This window comes from Equus caballus, chromosome 19 (assembly GCF_041296265.1).
Source record: "Equus caballus isolate H_3958 breed thoroughbred chromosome 19, TB-T2T, whole genome shotgun sequence".
Classification (NCBI taxonomy): Eukaryota; Metazoa; Chordata; class Mammalia; order Perissodactyla; family Equidae; genus Equus; species Equus caballus.
In genome coordinates this window covers 22,607,742-22,626,483 of record NC_091702.1, presented here as the reverse complement: position 1 = coordinate 22,626,483, position 18,742 = coordinate 22,607,742, and the positions used below count along the sequence as shown (strand labels likewise).

Below are 18,742 nucleotides of genomic sequence, written 5' to 3'. Positions count from 1 at the left end.
GAATCTCAGTATTTTCTGTGAAATTTCCATACTTAAAATTAATAATTACTTCAACTTAAAAAAAATCAAAATATTGCATCAAAAATAACACCCATGGCAAAAGACTATGGTTTGGAGCAGCAAGTGTCTTATGGATCACATCACTGCTATGTGAACTTTTTCTATCAAATTAGTCAACTTAGTTCAACAAATCATGTTTTAGCTTCTGTTATGAGCCAGAAAATGTGCTATATGCTGCAGAGTTGAGTGAGACTTGCCCTCGACATACATTCCCTCCTCCCAGCTTCTGAGGCACTTAGAGTCTAGCAGCGGAGGTGGGAAATTCTTTTAGTCACCATGCTGAATAAAGGATACCTGTACACAGATTTTTTTTTTTTTTTTTTGCTGAGGAAGATTAGCCCTGAGCTAACATCTGTGCCACTCTTTCTCCACTTTATATGCAGGTTACTGCCACAGCATGGCTGATGAGTGGTGTAGGTCCGTGCCAAGGATCCAAACCCAGGAATCCAGGCCACCAAAGGAGAATGCACTGAACTTAACCACTACGCCATAGGGCCGGCCCCCTTAACTGTCAGTTTTAATTAGCCCAAGGCCAGATATCCTGAGCGATGTTTAAAAGGATCATTGTGTAGTCCCTGTGTTTAGAGAAGTGTGGGTGTGTGAGCTTATGTGCACACGGTGACTAGGGGTGGGGAAGGGATAAGGTGAAAGTTGCATAAATCCTTCTGGGGTAAAGGGCCAGGGAGCCAACTTCTGACCTGTGTGAGAAGCAATGGAGGTGGAATCCCATGGATGCTTCTTTCTTGGTTTATTCACTCATAGGGAAGAGCACATCCTCTGGTAGCCTCCCGAAAAAGGGTGCATGGGAGGCATATTTGTGAGATCTCACATTTCTAAAAATGTCTCCATGATACTTTATACTTGACCGAGAGTAAGCAGGTGGGAAATCTTTTTCTTTCAAAAATCTTGATATACTTGCCTCACTGATTTCTAGCTTCCAGTGTTGCTAATGAGCAGTATAAAGCTACTCATTTTTCTCTGTTTTTGGGAGCTTCTCTTGGTCCTAGCGTCTGAAATTTGAAGACGGCATGCTTGGTGGAGGTCCTATTTTCTTCCACTGTGCTGAGCACCCTCATGCCTTCACTCTGGAAACTCACGTGTTTCATGATTTGCTCCCCTACATTTGCCTGCTTTCTGGAGTTCCTATTACTTGGATATTGAATGTCCTGGTCTGACCCTAACCTTTTATCTTTTCATTAGTTTTGCTCTATTTTTTGGTTTATTCTCTTAATTCCAGTTTCCAACTCTTCTACTGAGTTGTTAATTTCCGAGAACGTTTCCATGTTCTTCAAGTGTTCCTTTTCAATAGCATCCTATCCTTAGTCTACAGATGACTTATCTTCTCATCTCTCCGGAGACATGTTTCCTGAAGCTTCTTTTCCCTTAGCCTCTGCTTCTTCAACGTTGTTGGCTTTGAACTTTCCATTCATGCTGGTGGCTTTCATCAGAGGTCAGGTTACCCTTGGTCAACTGGAGGACTAAAAAGCTGATGGAGGATTGTTGACTGATTTTCACCTTAGGGCAGTGGGTCTCAATCTTGGCTGTATAATAAAATCAGCTGAGGAGCTTTAAAAACACAGATGCTCCAGAAATACTCATGTTATTGATGCAGGGTGTGTTGTGGACATAGGGATTTTGAAAAGCTCCCTGGGTGACATTCCTGCACAGCCAAAGCTGAGGACCGCAAAGAGCGCTCGGGCTGAACCACTTCACTGAAGATCTTTAGAACTTTTCAGCCTACAAGGCGCTTCAGGCAAGACTAACATTCTCCCGCACGCCTGTGTTTAGTTAATCCCGTTTTTGACATGGTACCTTCACTCTCAACTGTGGACTGTGCCTCCCAGTCCAGGGACTTTCCATTTCACCTTCTCCTGAGGATAAACTTAAAGGCTTCTGCAGAGGTGGAGGGGCAGTGTCCAGCTGAGAAAACATGGGAACGGATTTTATGCCGCTAATGGCATTTGAAACAGCTTTCAACCAATACTATTCTCTCCCCATTCACTGTCACTTCAAAAGGACATGCTTCCATCAGTTTTTGAGGCTTCAGGCTATTCTGCATGTAAATTGAGTTGTTGCTCATTTTCTTCCCCGCTAAATTAGAATTCAGCTTTCTTCGGTTAGGTTTCCAAACTTCTGGTGCTAATCATTTCTCTCTCATTCTTCCCAGTGTTGAGGGGAGTTGTGACTTAAAAAAATTCTTTGCTCTATTTTCAGTGGAGTGTCAGGAGCATGCAAAATTTGCTGTGTTCAGTTTGTCATTTTTACCCATAAGAATGTCTATCATCCTTTATATAAGAAAGTGCGCTTTGAGTTATAAACAATTAGTTTCTCCATACATTTTTTTTCCCTCAGAAATAAAAGAGATGGTAGGAATTCCTAGCAAAACAATCTAAACATGATGATGAAACCACGGCCATCGTAGGATCACTATGCTTGATTGCTGTTGTTGTTGCTGCCTGAGACCCAGAGAGGAAAGAGGGAGGCCAAAACTGAGTTTGCCACGGAGAGGGGCACGCCGGGTCCAGGTGAGCAGAGGCAGACCTGGGCTCCCGAGTTTTGGCATATAGATGGAAGGTTTGGCAAAAAGGTACCTTATCCATATCCAGACAAAGAATTAAACTGGCAGCCCATGGGCCTTTTTGGTCCACAGTCACATTTCAGTTGGCCCATAGAGGGAAATCTGGATTGTCGCCTTCTTGTGAAACATCAGCGTATGTGACTGTGGCCGGCAATGCTGCAGGACCTCGACCAGCAGGAGCTGGGCTGCAGCTGCCTATTTAGATGGCACAGCACACAGCCTGCACTATGGCACCTGCCCGGCCTCCAAAGGCATTTGAATTTGCAACTTCTGGGATGTTGCTTAAGTTTCTGAAAAGTAACAACAACAACAAAAGCAATCCTGTTCATGGCAGAAAAACCCTACTTAAGTCAGAAGGAATTAAAACATTTATTGGGCATAAATATATTACATATACACTACAGATACAGTTAGGTATTACATATAGCATAGTATTTGCAAAATCTATACATTAAAATCGATATGGCAGTTTTAATACAATGTATATGAAATAGTCTAAAATTTACAATACAGGAAAACATATGACTATTTTTTTTTTTCTCCTAGAGTTGAAAAGCTTGGAATGTATGTCCAACAGTGAGGTAAAACATTTTGTCTTTCAATTTAAAGAATTGTGCAAGGATAACATTCAAACACATTCAATTAGGGCACTTTTCAATTTTGACAGGAATACTGAATTACTGTAGCCAACAAAACACGGTTAGAAAATGCTAACATTTCAAGTTGATAAGAACAAGGCAGATAATATGAAAAAAATCTTTTAAAAAAGTTTCCTTTTTAAACAACTTCTTTGAGGACAAAGGGCAGTTTGTTTCACATGACTGCAATTTCTTGGGCCAGGGGTGGGTTTGACATACAGAGCATCAGAAAGCTACTCATTCATTCCTACATATTGCAAAAGGGCAAAGAGAGAAGGTTAATATAACACTTTATTTTATTGTTCATGTGTAATGGCAATATATATAGTTATATATCAATATCACATATACATATTTGTGATAGAAAACAGTGCCAGATAGAGCAATAACTTTTTGACCAAAGGGATTATAAGGAATACCAAATAATGGAGAGCAATAAAATAAAGTGCCAACAGCTAGTGTTCCACACACTTCAGCTTTCTGGTGGTTAAACAGATAGTAGTAGGAAAACCTCAAAAAGATCCAATATTCATAGCAATTTTGGCCTAAAGTATTATTCATTTAAAAAATTTCAACCAACTCGGAGAATTTCTTTATAGCAGCAGTTCTGAAGTGTTTCAAAAAAAGGGACTTTTTTTGCCCCCCTGCAAACAGGGTTCTTGTACTCAGTTGAATCTTCATTGCTGAAAAAAATGCCTTTTCCCCAAACCATCTGCATGAAATTGTCTCTGAAAATGCAGATGCAATGTTAGAGTGGGTCATAACACATACTTAAATAAGGGACGAGTTTTGGAAGGCCAGAACTTTGGCAAAAATATATTTACCTTGATGCCATCAGTTTGCAAGGCTATCGAAACTAATTATTATAGTCAACAACAAAATACAGAAGCCTCTTGTACTTACTACATCAAAATAGGCACACAGAATAATTCATTGATCTTAGCACTTTCTTTCAAGAGATGATTATGGTTTTTTGGGTACATGTAAACGTTTCAATCACCGCTAATGGATTTTTTTTTTTTTTGGCATTTAATGCACTAGATGCTCTTATCTTTAAAAACACAAGAAAATGTCAGAAGATTGATAATACTACAGATGTTGCCAAGAAACAAGACTGACCTAAAATTACAAAAGTATAAAACACAAAAAAATAACATGCTACAAGGGAAAATTAGTACATAAGTACATTTAAAAAATTTTACAATAAATAAAGATTGCACTGTAATTGGCATTTAAAGTACTGTATGCAGAATATAGTATAAATAAACCAAAAACAAAATAATGTTGGTTTCCCCATGACTTTGGTATGGGAATATTATAAGCTAGTACAGGATACTGCATCTTAAGACAACATAGACCAAGCACAAAATAGCTATGATCAAGAAAAACCAAGTAGCAAAAATATACAAAAACAGAAGCAGGGGGATACACTGTGTCTGTTGCACCCTTTTGGAATATATTTGCACCTCCAACTCTTAAATGTCCCTGAGGTACTCGAACATTATGGACTTCATATAAATAATCCAATGACTTTGGGTTAAAATTGATTATCTCATGACTCAAAATAAACATGCAAGAGTAACACTTTGCACTCCAATAGCACCTGTTGATCAAGGATCTCAAAGCACTTACAAACATTAGAATCCCCATTTCATTTATTTTATTTTATTTTTAATGCATGGGAAAACTGAGGCACAGAGAGGTAAAGTGACGTGTTCAGGTCACGCAGCAAGTTAGTGACAGATCCAGGGAGAGAATCTAGGTTCCTTGACCCCCAAACACCCTGTGCTTCCCACCAAATACCATTCCCTCTCCACACGTGGCCAGGTCAACCCCACAAAAATAGAACCACATATTTAGATGACTCTCTTTTGGGTTTTATCAATTTTCATCCGCTGTTAGATTAATATTATGTGCACTGAATTAAGGTATTGAAATTCAATCACTTCACTGATACCTCGAAGAACAGCCTAAAGGCAAATCTTTCAAAAACAATGAGCTGATGTATAAGAAGATTGCTCACAATTAGTGTAGATCGTGGACAATGGGCAGAGGCACTAAACTGTCACCAGTTCTCGTCATATAATTCTGGTCAAACATAACAGAATATAATAACTCTAGTGATTAGAAGTAGTTATATACAAAGACAAACAAACAAGTTAAAGCAGCTTTTAAAGTAGCTGAACAAGGAAACAACTAACTATTGCACAATGCCCTCTTAAAGTTACTGCTATGAATCGACGTGGTAAAATCTACAATGCTCCATAATTTATAGGTGCATTTTGGTTACTTGATTTCTTAGACAGGCAGCTCATAGTGTTAAAATCATAAGAAATACAGATTATTAAAATATTTTAGATTAAAGTACACATTTTGATTTAAATGAGCTAAACACAGTTAAATAACTGAGTGACAAAATGCTTGTTTAGGGCAGCCTTATCTGAGTGAACACATCTTCTGCATGTTGACGTCGTTGCTGTGTGGTAAGACTCCGACAACACTGAAATCCTAGCCCTACACCTACACACGCTGTGATTCACGTTCACAGATATAGATGATCAAGACGTAAGAAGTGACTGGTGAATATAAATTACTAAACTGTAACCGGGAAAAAAAAAATCAAAGGCTTACAAAAGACATCAGTGAAAACAGAATAAAGGCAAATCTGAAAATTTAAAAGAAAACATAAGAATGCTAGCTTTTGGTATCTGGTTTGCTTTTTTTCTTTTTTTTTTAAAAAAAAATCCAGTTTAATCTCTTCCTAGTTTTGCATTTCAAAAAGGTGCACCAAAACACTGATATTTTTTTCCTAGCTAAATCTGTAAAACAAGAGAAGTATATAAATCAAAGAACAAAAGGGCTTAAAAAGGGGAGTATCTGAATAAATGTGTGTATTAAAAAGTGTAGCATTAATTAAATTCATACCTCTAGTTTTGTGGGGTTTACTTCATTAAGAAGTACTGTAATATAAAGGCAAAGAAAATGGACAAAGTTGCGAAGCCAACCACAATGAGGGCTGCAAACTGTTCATCAGTAGGCATCATGCTCTTCGTTTTGGGATCGTCTAAGCTCCCCATGTCCCCTGGAAGCATGACCTCGCTTCGTTGTAATACAAAAGCCGCAGAGGGGCTGAAAGCTCCGCTTAGCTCCTGAGAGGTGTCTAAACAGCGCCGACACGCACACACGCGGAACCTGTAGTCTGTGTTGGTCTGGAGGCCTGAGATTTGGAATGTGGCTTCTTCTCCCTTGTACACCTTCAAGCAAAGGAAAAGTCCTGGTCAATTAATTTATAACATCACTGTGGTCTCTAATGTGATGATCATATAAACATCGGAGGCCTGGTGGACATGGCTTGGTTTAAATGAACTCCATAACAACAACAAGAACCACCACCAATTTCTCCCAATCTGTGGTTCAACTATTAAAAAAAAAGTATTCCAACCCACTCTGAATAAAACACAATACAAAATTCAGGAAGTCTGATGTTGAGAGGAGATAAGGCACTGACTAGAATTGCAACTGATAAGTAATAAGGATGCATCTAGCTACATTTTACTAATAATTTAGACTATAAATCAGAAAATGACTTAATTCTTACAAAGGGCTCTATGATCTTGGTCCAAAGAACAAATTAACATTTTTTAATTTGAAACTATTAAAAATAATTACTTGCACAAACAATAAAATGCCAAGTTTCATTTGGATGATTGACAATTATCGGATACACCGTGTTAACACTACCCCATCAAGATATCTCACCTCCATCCCTAAGAGGTACACACTATCTGACTTCTCATCTTGTAATTAGTTTGGCCCGTTCTGGAAGTTCATGTAAATGGAGTCAAACAGTATGCACTCTCTGTGCCTAGGAGATTCATCCATGTGACCGCTTCACAAGTAGCTCCTTTCATTGTGGTGTTCCATCGTATGCTGATGACTCAATTTATCCATTCTCTTTTTGATGGACATTTGCCTTGTTTCCAGTTTGGACTTTTCATATAATAAGACTGCTATGGACATTTTTGCACAAATCTTTCAGGACTTAAGTTTTAATTTTTCTTGGGCAAATACCCAGAAGTGCTAGGTCACAAGGAAAGTCTATATTTAACTTCATGAGAAACAGTTTCCCCAAGTGATTATATCACTTTGCACTCCAGCCAGCAAAGTATAAAAGTTCCACTTGCTCCACAACCTCACCAACATTTGTCACTGTCAGTCATTTTTGTTTTAGCCATTCTCATGGGTGATAATGCCACCTCATTTGCATTTCTCTGATGACAAATGATGTTTTCCACCTTTTCATGTGCTTATTACTGGCCAGTCATATACCTTCTTTTGTGAAGAGCATGTTCAAGTCTTTTTGCCTATTTTTAACTTATTTGCTCTCATTAATTTATAGGGGTTCTTCATACAATCTGGTATGAATCCTTTGTCAAATATGTGTTGTGAATATTTTCTCCCAGTTTTCGTGGCTTGCCTAATTGTTTTCTTGAGAAATATTTTTGATGAAGTCCAATTTATCACAAATTAACATTTAAATAATTCAATAATATGTCTTAAGTGTTTCCTCCCTGTCTGACCAACCTGTTTCTCTCCATTAAGGATGTGAGATGTTTTCTTTCCCTTTGTTAACTTTAACATAATTGCCACGAGGCTTATTGTTAGTTACAGGGACTTGAACTCTACCAGTTTGCTAAGAGATTATCACTCCTGAGTCTCTCAGGGAGGATGAGGGAGGGAGGCCTCACATGGTTCTTTTATCAAAGTGATGCTGACCCTCGAAAAACTTAGAGGAAAAGACAATCAGATCAAAATTATGTAAAAATTCATGGCTTATATTAGAATCAATGAACAGAGATAAGAAAAAAAATGAGCTGGAACTCAACCAAGTCAATAAGACATCTGCCCGATGAGTAATTAAATGAGAAAATCAAATTAACCGAACGCTTTCTATATGAGTGGCACCAAGTTAGCATCTGGGAAGTACTTAAAACATGCCTGGTACATAGTAACTGCACAATAAAAGTTAGCTATTATTATTATACTATTTAGAACTTAAAAACAACTCCCAATATATTCTTAAAACACAGCAATTAAAAAATAATATGTATGGGCATTTTCAACCTAGCAACAGGCTACTTTAGTAAACCTGTCAATTTTGTGCATTAATACAAATTCCCTAAAAAATAAAGAGTATTTCCAACAATCTCAACTTTGCCTGAAATACTCACCAGCTACTGAGAGAGAATGAGACTCTACAAATGTTTAGTGTTTATAAGGCCCAGTGTATAAAATTCTACCAAGACATAGGACATTCCGCCAGTGAACACAAGTGTACTAGCCACACATTTAGCCATGGACAAATTGAACCACAACAAAAAGATCTCATAGTTTAAATAAGGGACCAGAATTCCAATGTTCACCTGATATTTAGTCTTTTTCTTAAGACTTTTCCTCCCTCATTTTCAGACTTTATAAGTAGACTTAAGTGTCTTATTTATTGTACTTTTGTTTAGTGACTAAGCCCCAGAAAACCAATCCTGTGTGTTTCTCATACTTTCCCAGATTCATCATTGCTTTTGCTATTCCTTTTGTAAGATTTTAAGCATGGTCCTCCTGGTGAGTTACCCTGTTTAAAAATTGTGGCATGAGCCTTAGCAACTGAGGGTACAGACAGAACAGGGCTGGAACAACTAAGAATGAAAGAGCTGTGAGAAACCCCCGTCAGTCCTGAGCAACCACTCCTTTCTCACTGCTGCTTCCAATGATGAGTTAAACTGATATTTTAAGATGAACTTGTCATAGTGATCACCCCAACCACACAACACCAACTATTCAAGAGTTCAGACTACACCACAATGAACTGTCTATGAATTATTTCCCAACATGTGGGTGATCGCAGGAAAACAATGGTGTACATTTTATTTTCCTTTAAAGAGATGTTTTAATTGTGAATGTTCTTTATTTTCTTAATTTAGATTTAACTTCTTATATTTAAATGTTCAAGTTGGTATTTTCTGACACAAGTATTTTCTTGGGAACTGTTGGGACCATTCACAGAGGAAATGATTTGTAATCTATGGGACCAGTATACCAGTTTGATAAAGCAGGCCCCTCCACACCTGCCCTCTGAGCTTTGGTTTCCCCATCTGCACATCCCAGGTACACAATCCGTTCTGACTCTATGGTGGTGATAAGTTAACATTGGCATGTTTATAGAGTTGGAGAAAAGCTGCCATGTAAGCCTTAGCTACAAGGTTTCCTGCTACGCCTCTTTTATGGATTCTTTTGGAGGCCACACCTCTTGAAATATTTGTTTACACTTAACAAAAATGAAACATTGTAGCGGTTGGAGCTCTTCCTTTCCTCTGGGCAACTCTGGGGAACTGGTCTGGTCTGACTTGGCCACTGGGAGGCCCCAGGCCGACTCTTCTCAAGCACAGGAACTGGAATCAGGATCCCACGTCTAAGTCTTTGCTCTGCCACCTTCTAGGTTTGTGAACTTAGGCAGGTAACAGCTTTGAGCCTTAGTTTTCTCATTTTTAACACGGGGACAGTAACAGCACCTAGCCCAACTCCAAGGGAGACTGAGGATTAAATGAGCAACTTGTATGTGAAAAATATTTTGAAAAGAATATGCTGGAGATGAGTCAAATTTATCAAATTTAATCCTCCTGATTACTCTGTCAGGTTAGTATTACTTCCATTTTAGAGATGAAGAAGCGGAGGTTCAGAGAGGCTGTTACTTTCTTAAGATCTCACAGCAAGTAAGGAGAGTGGTGGACACCAGCTGAGACCCCTTGAAACTCAAACCCCTAGGCTCCTCTGTGTGTTCCATCCTCTTTGGTAGATAGTGATGCCACCACCAGCAGCCCTCCACTGTAGTCCCCATCTAATGACTGCAGTGTGACACCAGGTCCAGTTCTCCTGGCCTCTGACTTTGTCTTCCCAGAGAGCCCCACTGTCTCCCTGGTATTTCCAGTAAACTCATCCCAGATGAACCTGCCCTCGTTCCAGCTGCCCTAGGAGGAAAGCACTGCTTTCCTTTACGGTGTATGAAAAGCAGTCCCTCCACCCAGTATGTGCCAAGCAAAGACTTGGGCAGCATTTTCGTGATTGTGGCCTCTTAATTTCTGCCATCAAACAGTGACCTGGTTGCAGAAATCCGCTTAATAAGCTATCCCCAAAGATGTTTTAGAGACCTTTGGAAAGTGGATATAAATGTTCACTTATAGCTATTTAAACGATTTCTATCATTTCCAGAATTTGTATGGCTAGATCCTTCTAAGAAAGATGGCCCACAAGCATATTTAATTTCCCAGGAACCCAAATTCATGGAATCTTGAATATAGACTTGACCTATTATTTTTTTTTTCTTTTAAAGATTTTATTTTTTTCCTTTTTCTCCCCAAAGCCCCCCGGTACATAGTTGTATATTCTTCCTTGTGGGTCCTTCTAGTTGTGGCATGTGGGACGCTGCCTCACTGTGGTCTGATGAGCAGTGCCATGTCTGCGCCCAGGATTCGAACCAACGAAACACTGGGCCGCCTGCAGCGGAGCGCACGAACTTAACCACTCAGCCACGGGGCCAGCCCCTTGACCTATTACTTTTGATAGCACTTCTCAACTCTAACTCCTTGGAGTGAAGATCTCTGAATGAATTACGAAGCAAAGGAATGCTACTTTTCTCGTATCATTAGGCAAAAAGCTTTGTGAGGAAAAATGAGTATCTAATTGAAGGGAACTTCCTTAACGAGAAGCCCAATCAAAGGCTAGGCTTTAATTTGTAAATCTGTTTTTCTTTTAGCCATTCTTGTTGTTTTAATTGGAACAGCTCCCTTGTCTTATGAGCATTGTCAACACAATGTTAACATTATTTAAAAAAATATGTATTTATTATAAACATATTGAGTGTGGGACTGTGTTCTATTATCTCCATGTTTCCATGGCAACCGGCACAATGGTTTGAACCAAGTAGATGCTCAGTGAATGTTCTCGAGTACATATTCCCAAACCACACTGTTGAAAGAGGATAATTACCAGAAACAAGTAAACATGAATATTATTAGAACACACATGCAAACCAGAGAGACAAGGGACAAAGTTTAGTACAGGCGCCACCATTGTTGTAAAAAAATGGAATCATTAACAACGCTTAACTTGTTTTCGGTGTATTGATAGAAAATACGGAGCTTCTAATATATTTTAGAAATAGTCAACAATGCTTGTTACTTTTGGATTGTGAGCTAAGGAAAAAGTAAAACAAATCCAATCCTTCATTTCATGAGGACTCTGGTTCCTGAGGTTTGAGAGAACTAATTTGTTTTCATGTAAATAGTCACAGCCACGGATCACAAGGTCACAAGGTCATCAGGCCTGCGACACAGCTGCTCCTGCACCCAAGTCACTTGTCCTGGGACCAGTGGCTCTTATGGCAGGGCAGCAGGCTGGGCCTCATCTCCCTTTGTTCTCATTCATTTTGACAGGGGCACCATTATGGGCTTTTCCTCCTGCCTCAACCCAATTTAAAAGGCATAGCTCCATCTAAGATTTTCTTTATTGAAGCAACCAATCATAATATCTCAATAAGCAATATAAGCAACGTTATTTTTACAAAGACTATTTCTGTTCTTGATTTGATGTACAATATATTTTAAAGTAATTTGACATGTTTTTTCCAAATGGGAGGATTTAAAGGACTACCCAGATAACTGAAATGAAGAATCCGTGACCCTTAATTCAGAATACCATGCCCTATAGCTGAAATCCTTAGAGAGAGAGGCTTTTGGGGAAGACGGCTGGCAGCTTGTATCTGGGCTGAATCTCTTTACGGATGTCAGCCCTCGCCCAAGAACTGGAAAGGGAGACCTAAGCGCACAGCATTGCTATTTACAGAGCACCTCTCATGACGGACCGCGTCTGATGCTCAGTCACCCTGAGTTAGAGGATCAGCATCCCAGCTTCTACAACAAGCTGGCCAAGGCTCAGGGAGGTGAATTAACTCCTCCAGCACCACAAGACTATGGGAGGCAGACTCGCCCCCTTGCCCCCCAAGCTCAAGAGGGAATCTGCTAACCTGCAGGCCTCCTCTGTAGAGGGTGCCACGTGGGCAGACATCGCTGTACCTGAGCTGAAGAGGAGGCAAGGGTGCTGTTACTGAACCGCTTCTTGGAGGCATGCTGTTTTCACCGCAAGGGGCCTACAAGCTCTGAGAGCACTGATCATGCTGTTCTGTCACACGCCAGGCACCCCTCACAGTGCAAAGCACCTAGGAGTTTCTCAACACATCCAGGGTCCTAGACCTAGACTCCATGAAACTGAATATAAATTTGTTTCTGAATATGAAATTTTAAATGGATGCACGCATGAGCGTTTTTCTGGTGTAAGGGATCATGGTCTTCACCAGATACTTAAAGGGATCTATAAACCTAAAAAATTAAGAATCAGTAAAAGAAAAGAGGCTTTTAAATATCTCCATCTTGACCTATTCTTATTTTGTTTTGGATATGACCCTTTATTCACGCAAAAATAAAAAATGGTTCAATGAGACAGTCATAGTCTCACTGTTTATTTTCTGTATTAGAGAACGGAATTGAAAGCCATTAAAAAATACACAGGCTCCAAGACTTTAAGATAGTTCTGTTAAGAGAACACCTTTCCTCACAGGGCCTTACGTGATACTCTGAAGAATCAATACATGTCCCAATACTATATTCTAAAATATGAGACAAAATAAAAATATACTTAAACACAGATGCCATCAAATTAAAGTTTCATACATTTTCAGATGCTTCCAACAGATGCATCTGTTAATGCAACAAATCTGAGCACCAAGAATATTAATGATTTGTCACAAATTTTGATTCCTAACAGGTAACAATTTCTTAGAGTTTGTTACCCTTTTCTCATCTCCAAAGCTTAAATATTTTTTGTAAAAATTTTTGCTATCTGAAGAGGTATATAAATATGAATCATTTTGCTTTACATTCTTACATAGGTACTAAACTGCCTATGTTACATCTTGCGCAAAAAAAAAAAAAAATCAGTCACCTGCATATATATACAGCTTTCATTCTTTTCAAGAATGCTTTACAATTAATACTGTTTGAAAAGGAGATTCAAGCTTCTTGAAGAAAGGCTATGCTTGGAATGTTGGTTACAGGACAGAAAAGCCAAATCAACACACACATGCATTCTAAGGCAGAGTAAAATTGTAGGTGAGGATTTCATACTTTAAGAGATTATTTCACAATTAAAACCAGTTGCTTGCCTCACATCACGATAGCTGAATAAAAAAACCTGATTAGCTAGAACCAAGGCCAAGTTAAAGTCAATGTTCAAGTAGAACATCAGAAAAGGCTTTGGCCCTCGCCATATGTTGCCTGTAAAAATAAGTTTGGGGAGCAGGACACCCTCCTATAACGGGTGATTTTTTTTTACCGAAGTTACAAACATCACTTCTAATACCCCGCATTGCAAGTATAAATAACCCTCTCCTTTTGAAACTGCCCCTTTCATGCATGCAAGAATCATTTATGGAGTGCCTGACTACAGGCCAGTCCTGGGAAAGTAAAGATGACTCACAGAAGCCCGTACACTAGTGCATCCTGTCTGATTCGTGCTGTAACTGAGGGGTACACAGCGCTCCCTAAGAGCCTACAGCTGTGCCGTGGTGTATCTCAGCAATGCTTACCTCTCATTTTCTTTTGCTTTGCCTCTATGAATTCAAAGCCTGTTATCTCTGCACTATAATTATTTTAACCATCACTCTGCACACATAATATAAGTAGGTTTCATGCCCTATCTCGTGTCCAGAACAAGTGAATGAAGTACTCAAAACATCATGTTTAAGTTAATGCGTATTGAATAGGGAGAAGAAAAAAAACTCAGTACGAATTGTCCCTTACTCGATGTGGCTTTTCCTGGACGACTATCTGCCTTAATCATTTCTTGGTAAATGTAGGAAACACAGGGTTATGTGAAGAAGGCTAATCCCTACCTACTGAGCCTGCCCTGTCCTACTGTGTTTCCACCTATTTTCAACAAGAAACTCTTGTTTGTAACTTCACAATAAGAAATATATTCTGAGGCATATAATTAGTATTTATATGTCCATGGGTCTAAATATTTAACATTAAACAAACAGCCGATTCAAAACAGCCGATCTGCCAATAAAATCTACACTCCTGGATGAATTTACCTACATTTTAGAAATGCTTGACATGTATAGATAGTGACCAAATAATGCTGCTTTTTCAATGTAAAACAGTAATCCTTGTGCTTTGAGAAGCACAACATTTCTCCAAGAATTGGTGGAAAAGTATGGTAGGTGGAATAAAGGGTTTTTAAAATACAATGACGAGTGTGCAAATGACCGTACTGTTGGGAAATGAACTGTTGTTAAGTGTCAAATGACACTTCGGGGAATTTTGTAACATTTCATCTTTTAACGATTTTTACATTGCTCTGAACAAAACAAACCGGTGTTAAAGATGACTAAATCTAGTGGGGAAAATCCTCTGCTCTCTATTTCAGCTGAGACCCCAAAACCAACCATATCTTTCTGGTAAGCTGAAACAATTCCACATGTAAGATTATTCACTCTGAAAGGAGATATACTGTATAGAATGAGATTGGAAAGCGAAAGGAAATGATAGTGTTTTTGCTCTTATTTAAGAGGAATGACGGAAACTTTGGTGACAAAACCCATTGATGTTAATCAATACTGGTGGATGTCATAGTTAAAATACAGTTTTTGCAAAATGTGCTTAAAGTAATTCATTCTTTTATCTGGCACTTCATAATAACCAAATACAGCGAAATGTACCAACATTTTCTGATTCATTTTACACATTTTTTATTTGCAAGTATTTTTTATTATTATGTAAGAAACATCAACCAGCAATTTAACGAAAACTCTGAATCAAATTATTTTCTACTTGCTTTGTGTATCTGAGGCCTCAAGAGCTGAATAAAGTCTTCACGAATTATGCTAATGTTTAAGAAGACAGGCGGCATTTATCAACTTTCTGAATTCAATATAAATGCACGCCCCTATTAAAAGTGATGGTAAGAAATGGGTCTTAGCTTTCGTAAGAGAGTAATGGTATTATAGCTTGATTTCACATAAATAGTTATTAGATTCCTGGGAACATTACAGAAAACTACAGGGTATCTGAATCTTTAATAGCCAGTGACCAATAACATGTGGCTTTGGAAGAATTAAGGATCAAAAAGGGATGTGACAAATGATAAAACCAAATTCTTTATCTGGCTGTATTCCAATGACATTCTCTCTTGCGTGGGTTTATCAAGTGATCTGTAATAGTCTTCCTACTCAAATTAGGGTCCACAGACGAGCGACATCAGCATCACCTGTGAACTTGACCCTCACCCTGCACCTACTGAATCAGAATCTGGATCTTAACACATCCCAGGTGATTCCCATACACACGGAAGGGTGACAAGCAGTGACCGAGAGCTTCTGAATCACAGGCCTCAAGAGCTGACAGGCCATACTTCTTATCCTTCCATTATAACTTCTATCAAAACGGCAGACAGGACACAGCCTTCGGTACTGAGGTTGAGAGTACTACCTGTCTATAGTAAAACCACTGACCTTCTAGTTTGCAATTACACACAGACTTGATATTTATAAGCAACACTCCCAATATCAAATACAAATACAGAATTTAAAACTCTTTACAAGGCACGATGATGCTTGAGAACTAAAAATATAAGGTGAATACCACCACATACAAAATAAAATGTAAACTAGGGCTTATATACCCTAAAGAACTAGGTAACAGGTATATGTTAGGCGGTTTCTACGACTGATTTTAAGAAAAATGTAGCTCATTGGTCAATGAATCATTCGCGGAAACAGGCAGAGGCAAAGAGCCAGCACTACTCTGGTGAGCTGCACGGGTCCGTGCACACTGGTTCTTACCTGTTTGTACTCAGACTCTCTGCCAACCAATACCTGCAGGATGTAGCTGACAGGGTCGCCTTTCATGGGTGGTACCGTCTCCCATAAAATTTCACATGAATTTCCTTCCAACTGTGTTACTCGAGGTGCTGAAATATAAATCCACACATCCCAGCTCAGAATTCCAAGTATCATATTAACAATCAATATTTCAGTACTATTCGAGAGAGCGTGAGAATGAGAGCGCTGTGCCGCCCTGAGAGGGGCATTTATTTGCCCAGCTTCCTATAAGATCAGCGGGGCACTCCTACACAGAGAAGATACTCCATGATCAGCAAGTCATTGGTGAAAACTTTTTTGCTCATTATCCTATTAATAACTGCCTGGCCTAGATCGCATTTTTATTTTTTCAATGGCTATTGAGCACCTTCTACGAGTAGGCCCTGTGCTAACTACCTGGGGAAACGCAAAAATAGGGATGACAAACCTTGCTTTCAAGGAAATTAAGATCTAGTTGAGAGAAGGAGAGAGCAAGGTATGAGACACATACAAAAAGAAACATAATGTAAGGCAGATTAAATGAGGTACAAACAAGACGTTAGGGAGTTTCAAGGGGGGAAAGTCACGTGTGTGTGAGTCTAAGGAAGGTCTGAGGAGCAAGTGACATCTGAGATAAGTCCCAGAAAATGGGCAGCAGTGCAAGCCTTTAAAAATTTTAAGTTACCTTAAATTTATATTTTTTAGTTTATTTTACACCTACTGGACTCATCATTCTGGCTTAAAGCTAAATTATATTAGTCTGTAGTACAGCACTTAAAATGCAATAAGATTTTAAATTATTTTCTCAGTGCTTATGGTATATTTCTGCAGCTTAGCTCAGTATCTGACATTCTATTTTGTAACTAGAATGTGTACCTCCTCTCTCTGAACCCCCTTATTCTTTAATTTCTAATTACACGAAATTAATTCTTTAGAGGCGGTTGTTTCTATTTGCAAATCTGTACAACACTAATTCAGGAAAATCAAGATTTTCTTAAAAAAAAAAAAAGTTGGAATTAGTTGGTCCAAACTCCAAGCAACTTATGGAAAGACTAAATAAGCAATCTTACAAAACTAAACGGTCTTCCAGCTAAGACGACAATTTCCCAAGTCCACGAGTAAGAGGAAGGAGACCTGATCCCAGGCAGCGGGGAGAAACTGTCCTTCTGAAGCACATGGACATGAAATGCAAGCGCTATCAATTCAGGGGTTTATTTTCCACAAAAGGAATCTCCACCAAGTCACTTCAAGAGGCAAAGTCGGTGCCAGAAAGACCCTTGAAGTTTGTCAATTGGTAAATGGGGCAAACCTTCCTTGTCACAACAAACCCATAGGCCACAGTGTATTCAGGAATCTCCCGTCACAGCTGAAAGGCGAAGCTGTACCACAGGGCGGGGCACTCACTGCCCAGCGGACCCGGCGAGGCCTTCATGTCTACGTCCATTCATAGCACCTTCCTCGTCACATGAAGAAGCAACTGCCAGAATTTGTGGACTGCTGAGGGGCAGGGCAGCAGGGGGAGGTACTTCCCACACAGCACCCTGAAAGGAGCTGCGGGAACCCTTCACAGAATCCCTGACCCAGTCCTGAGGCCCCTTCCCCTCCCGTAATGGACGCTAGGCCCTAGTAGGAGCTGATAAGTCTCCTCCATGCAGAAGCAGTGAGTCAAATGGCCTTGCTCCTGGGGCTACACGCAGAGAAGACTTTTTTTTTTTTTTTAACAGCTTGTGCTCACCCGCCCAGCCACCCAAACAATGGAGCAAACTCTCCCTTTTGCCCATGTAGAATCCGTTCAGGTGGGCTGCTTGCTATCTGTCAGCCTCAGGGTCATTTTGGGCAGCAGCTGGATAAACCCCCAGTGCTGCCCAGCCCCCACCAAAGACAGGCAGCAGGGACCTTCACAAGAATCACACTATAAGGGAGGGAAGGGGTGCAGGCTCAGGAGCCCGTGAGGGGCTGGGCCTGGGCTCAATGCTGGGTGGGAAGGGCTGAGCCAGCCTCACTCTGTTGCTGTCTGCCCTGCCTTGCAAGTCAGCTGTGCGGAAGGCATAACTCTGAGGCTGGAGACAGGAGATGAAGGCTCAGCAGACCCGGTGGAGGGAGAGCCTGGGTAGAGCGGCTTTGGCTCACCCCCTGATCCCACGAAGTGGGCAGGGAATAAACTAGTCACTCACAAACCCCGAGACAAACACTCAGGGAGATGAGAACAGTCACTGCCGCAGCTTTCCGAAGGCATCTCTGCACAGTGAGAGCTGTGGGCGGGGGGAGGACGCTGCTGAGGTTGCCTCCATCAGTCTCTAACCTCTAGGCACCAACACCATCCAAAGGTGAATGCCAACCTCCGCTCCCGGCTGTTTCTGGGAAGGGAGATTCTCAAAGCTTCCGTGGTGAACGGTCGTAAGTGCTACAACACCAGGAATTCACCCGCATTTCTAACCCCAAGTCTGTCGCTCAGGTCTGTTTCTTTTCTTTGTCCATCTATCCCCTGTAGGGATGAGA

The 18,742-nt window shown here is 40.0% G+C and overlaps 1 protein-coding gene across 10 annotated transcripts in view; it reads right to left on the bottom strand.

The window, feature by feature from the left end:
* FNDC3B (fibronectin type III domain containing 3B) overlaps positions 1-18,742 on the bottom strand; it is a 357,231-nt gene that overhangs the window by 21,533 nt on the left and 316,956 nt on the right. For 5 of the 10 annotated variants that reach the window (XM_023623306.2, XM_023623308.2, XM_070243251.1 and 2 more), the window contains 2 exons: positions 16,226-16,353; positions 2,989-6,530 (listed from right to left, as the gene is read on the bottom strand). In XM_023623306.2, the coding sequence (XP_023479074.1) occupies positions 6,219-6,530; positions 16,226-16,353 (440 nt within the window). In that variant the 3' untranslated portion in view covers positions 2,989-6,218. Of the gene's footprint in view, positions 1-2,988; positions 6,531-16,225; positions 16,354-18,742 lie in introns of those variants that run through there. The other 5 variants (XM_070243250.1, XM_070243252.1, XM_070243254.1 and 2 more) reach the window with 2 other exon arrangements.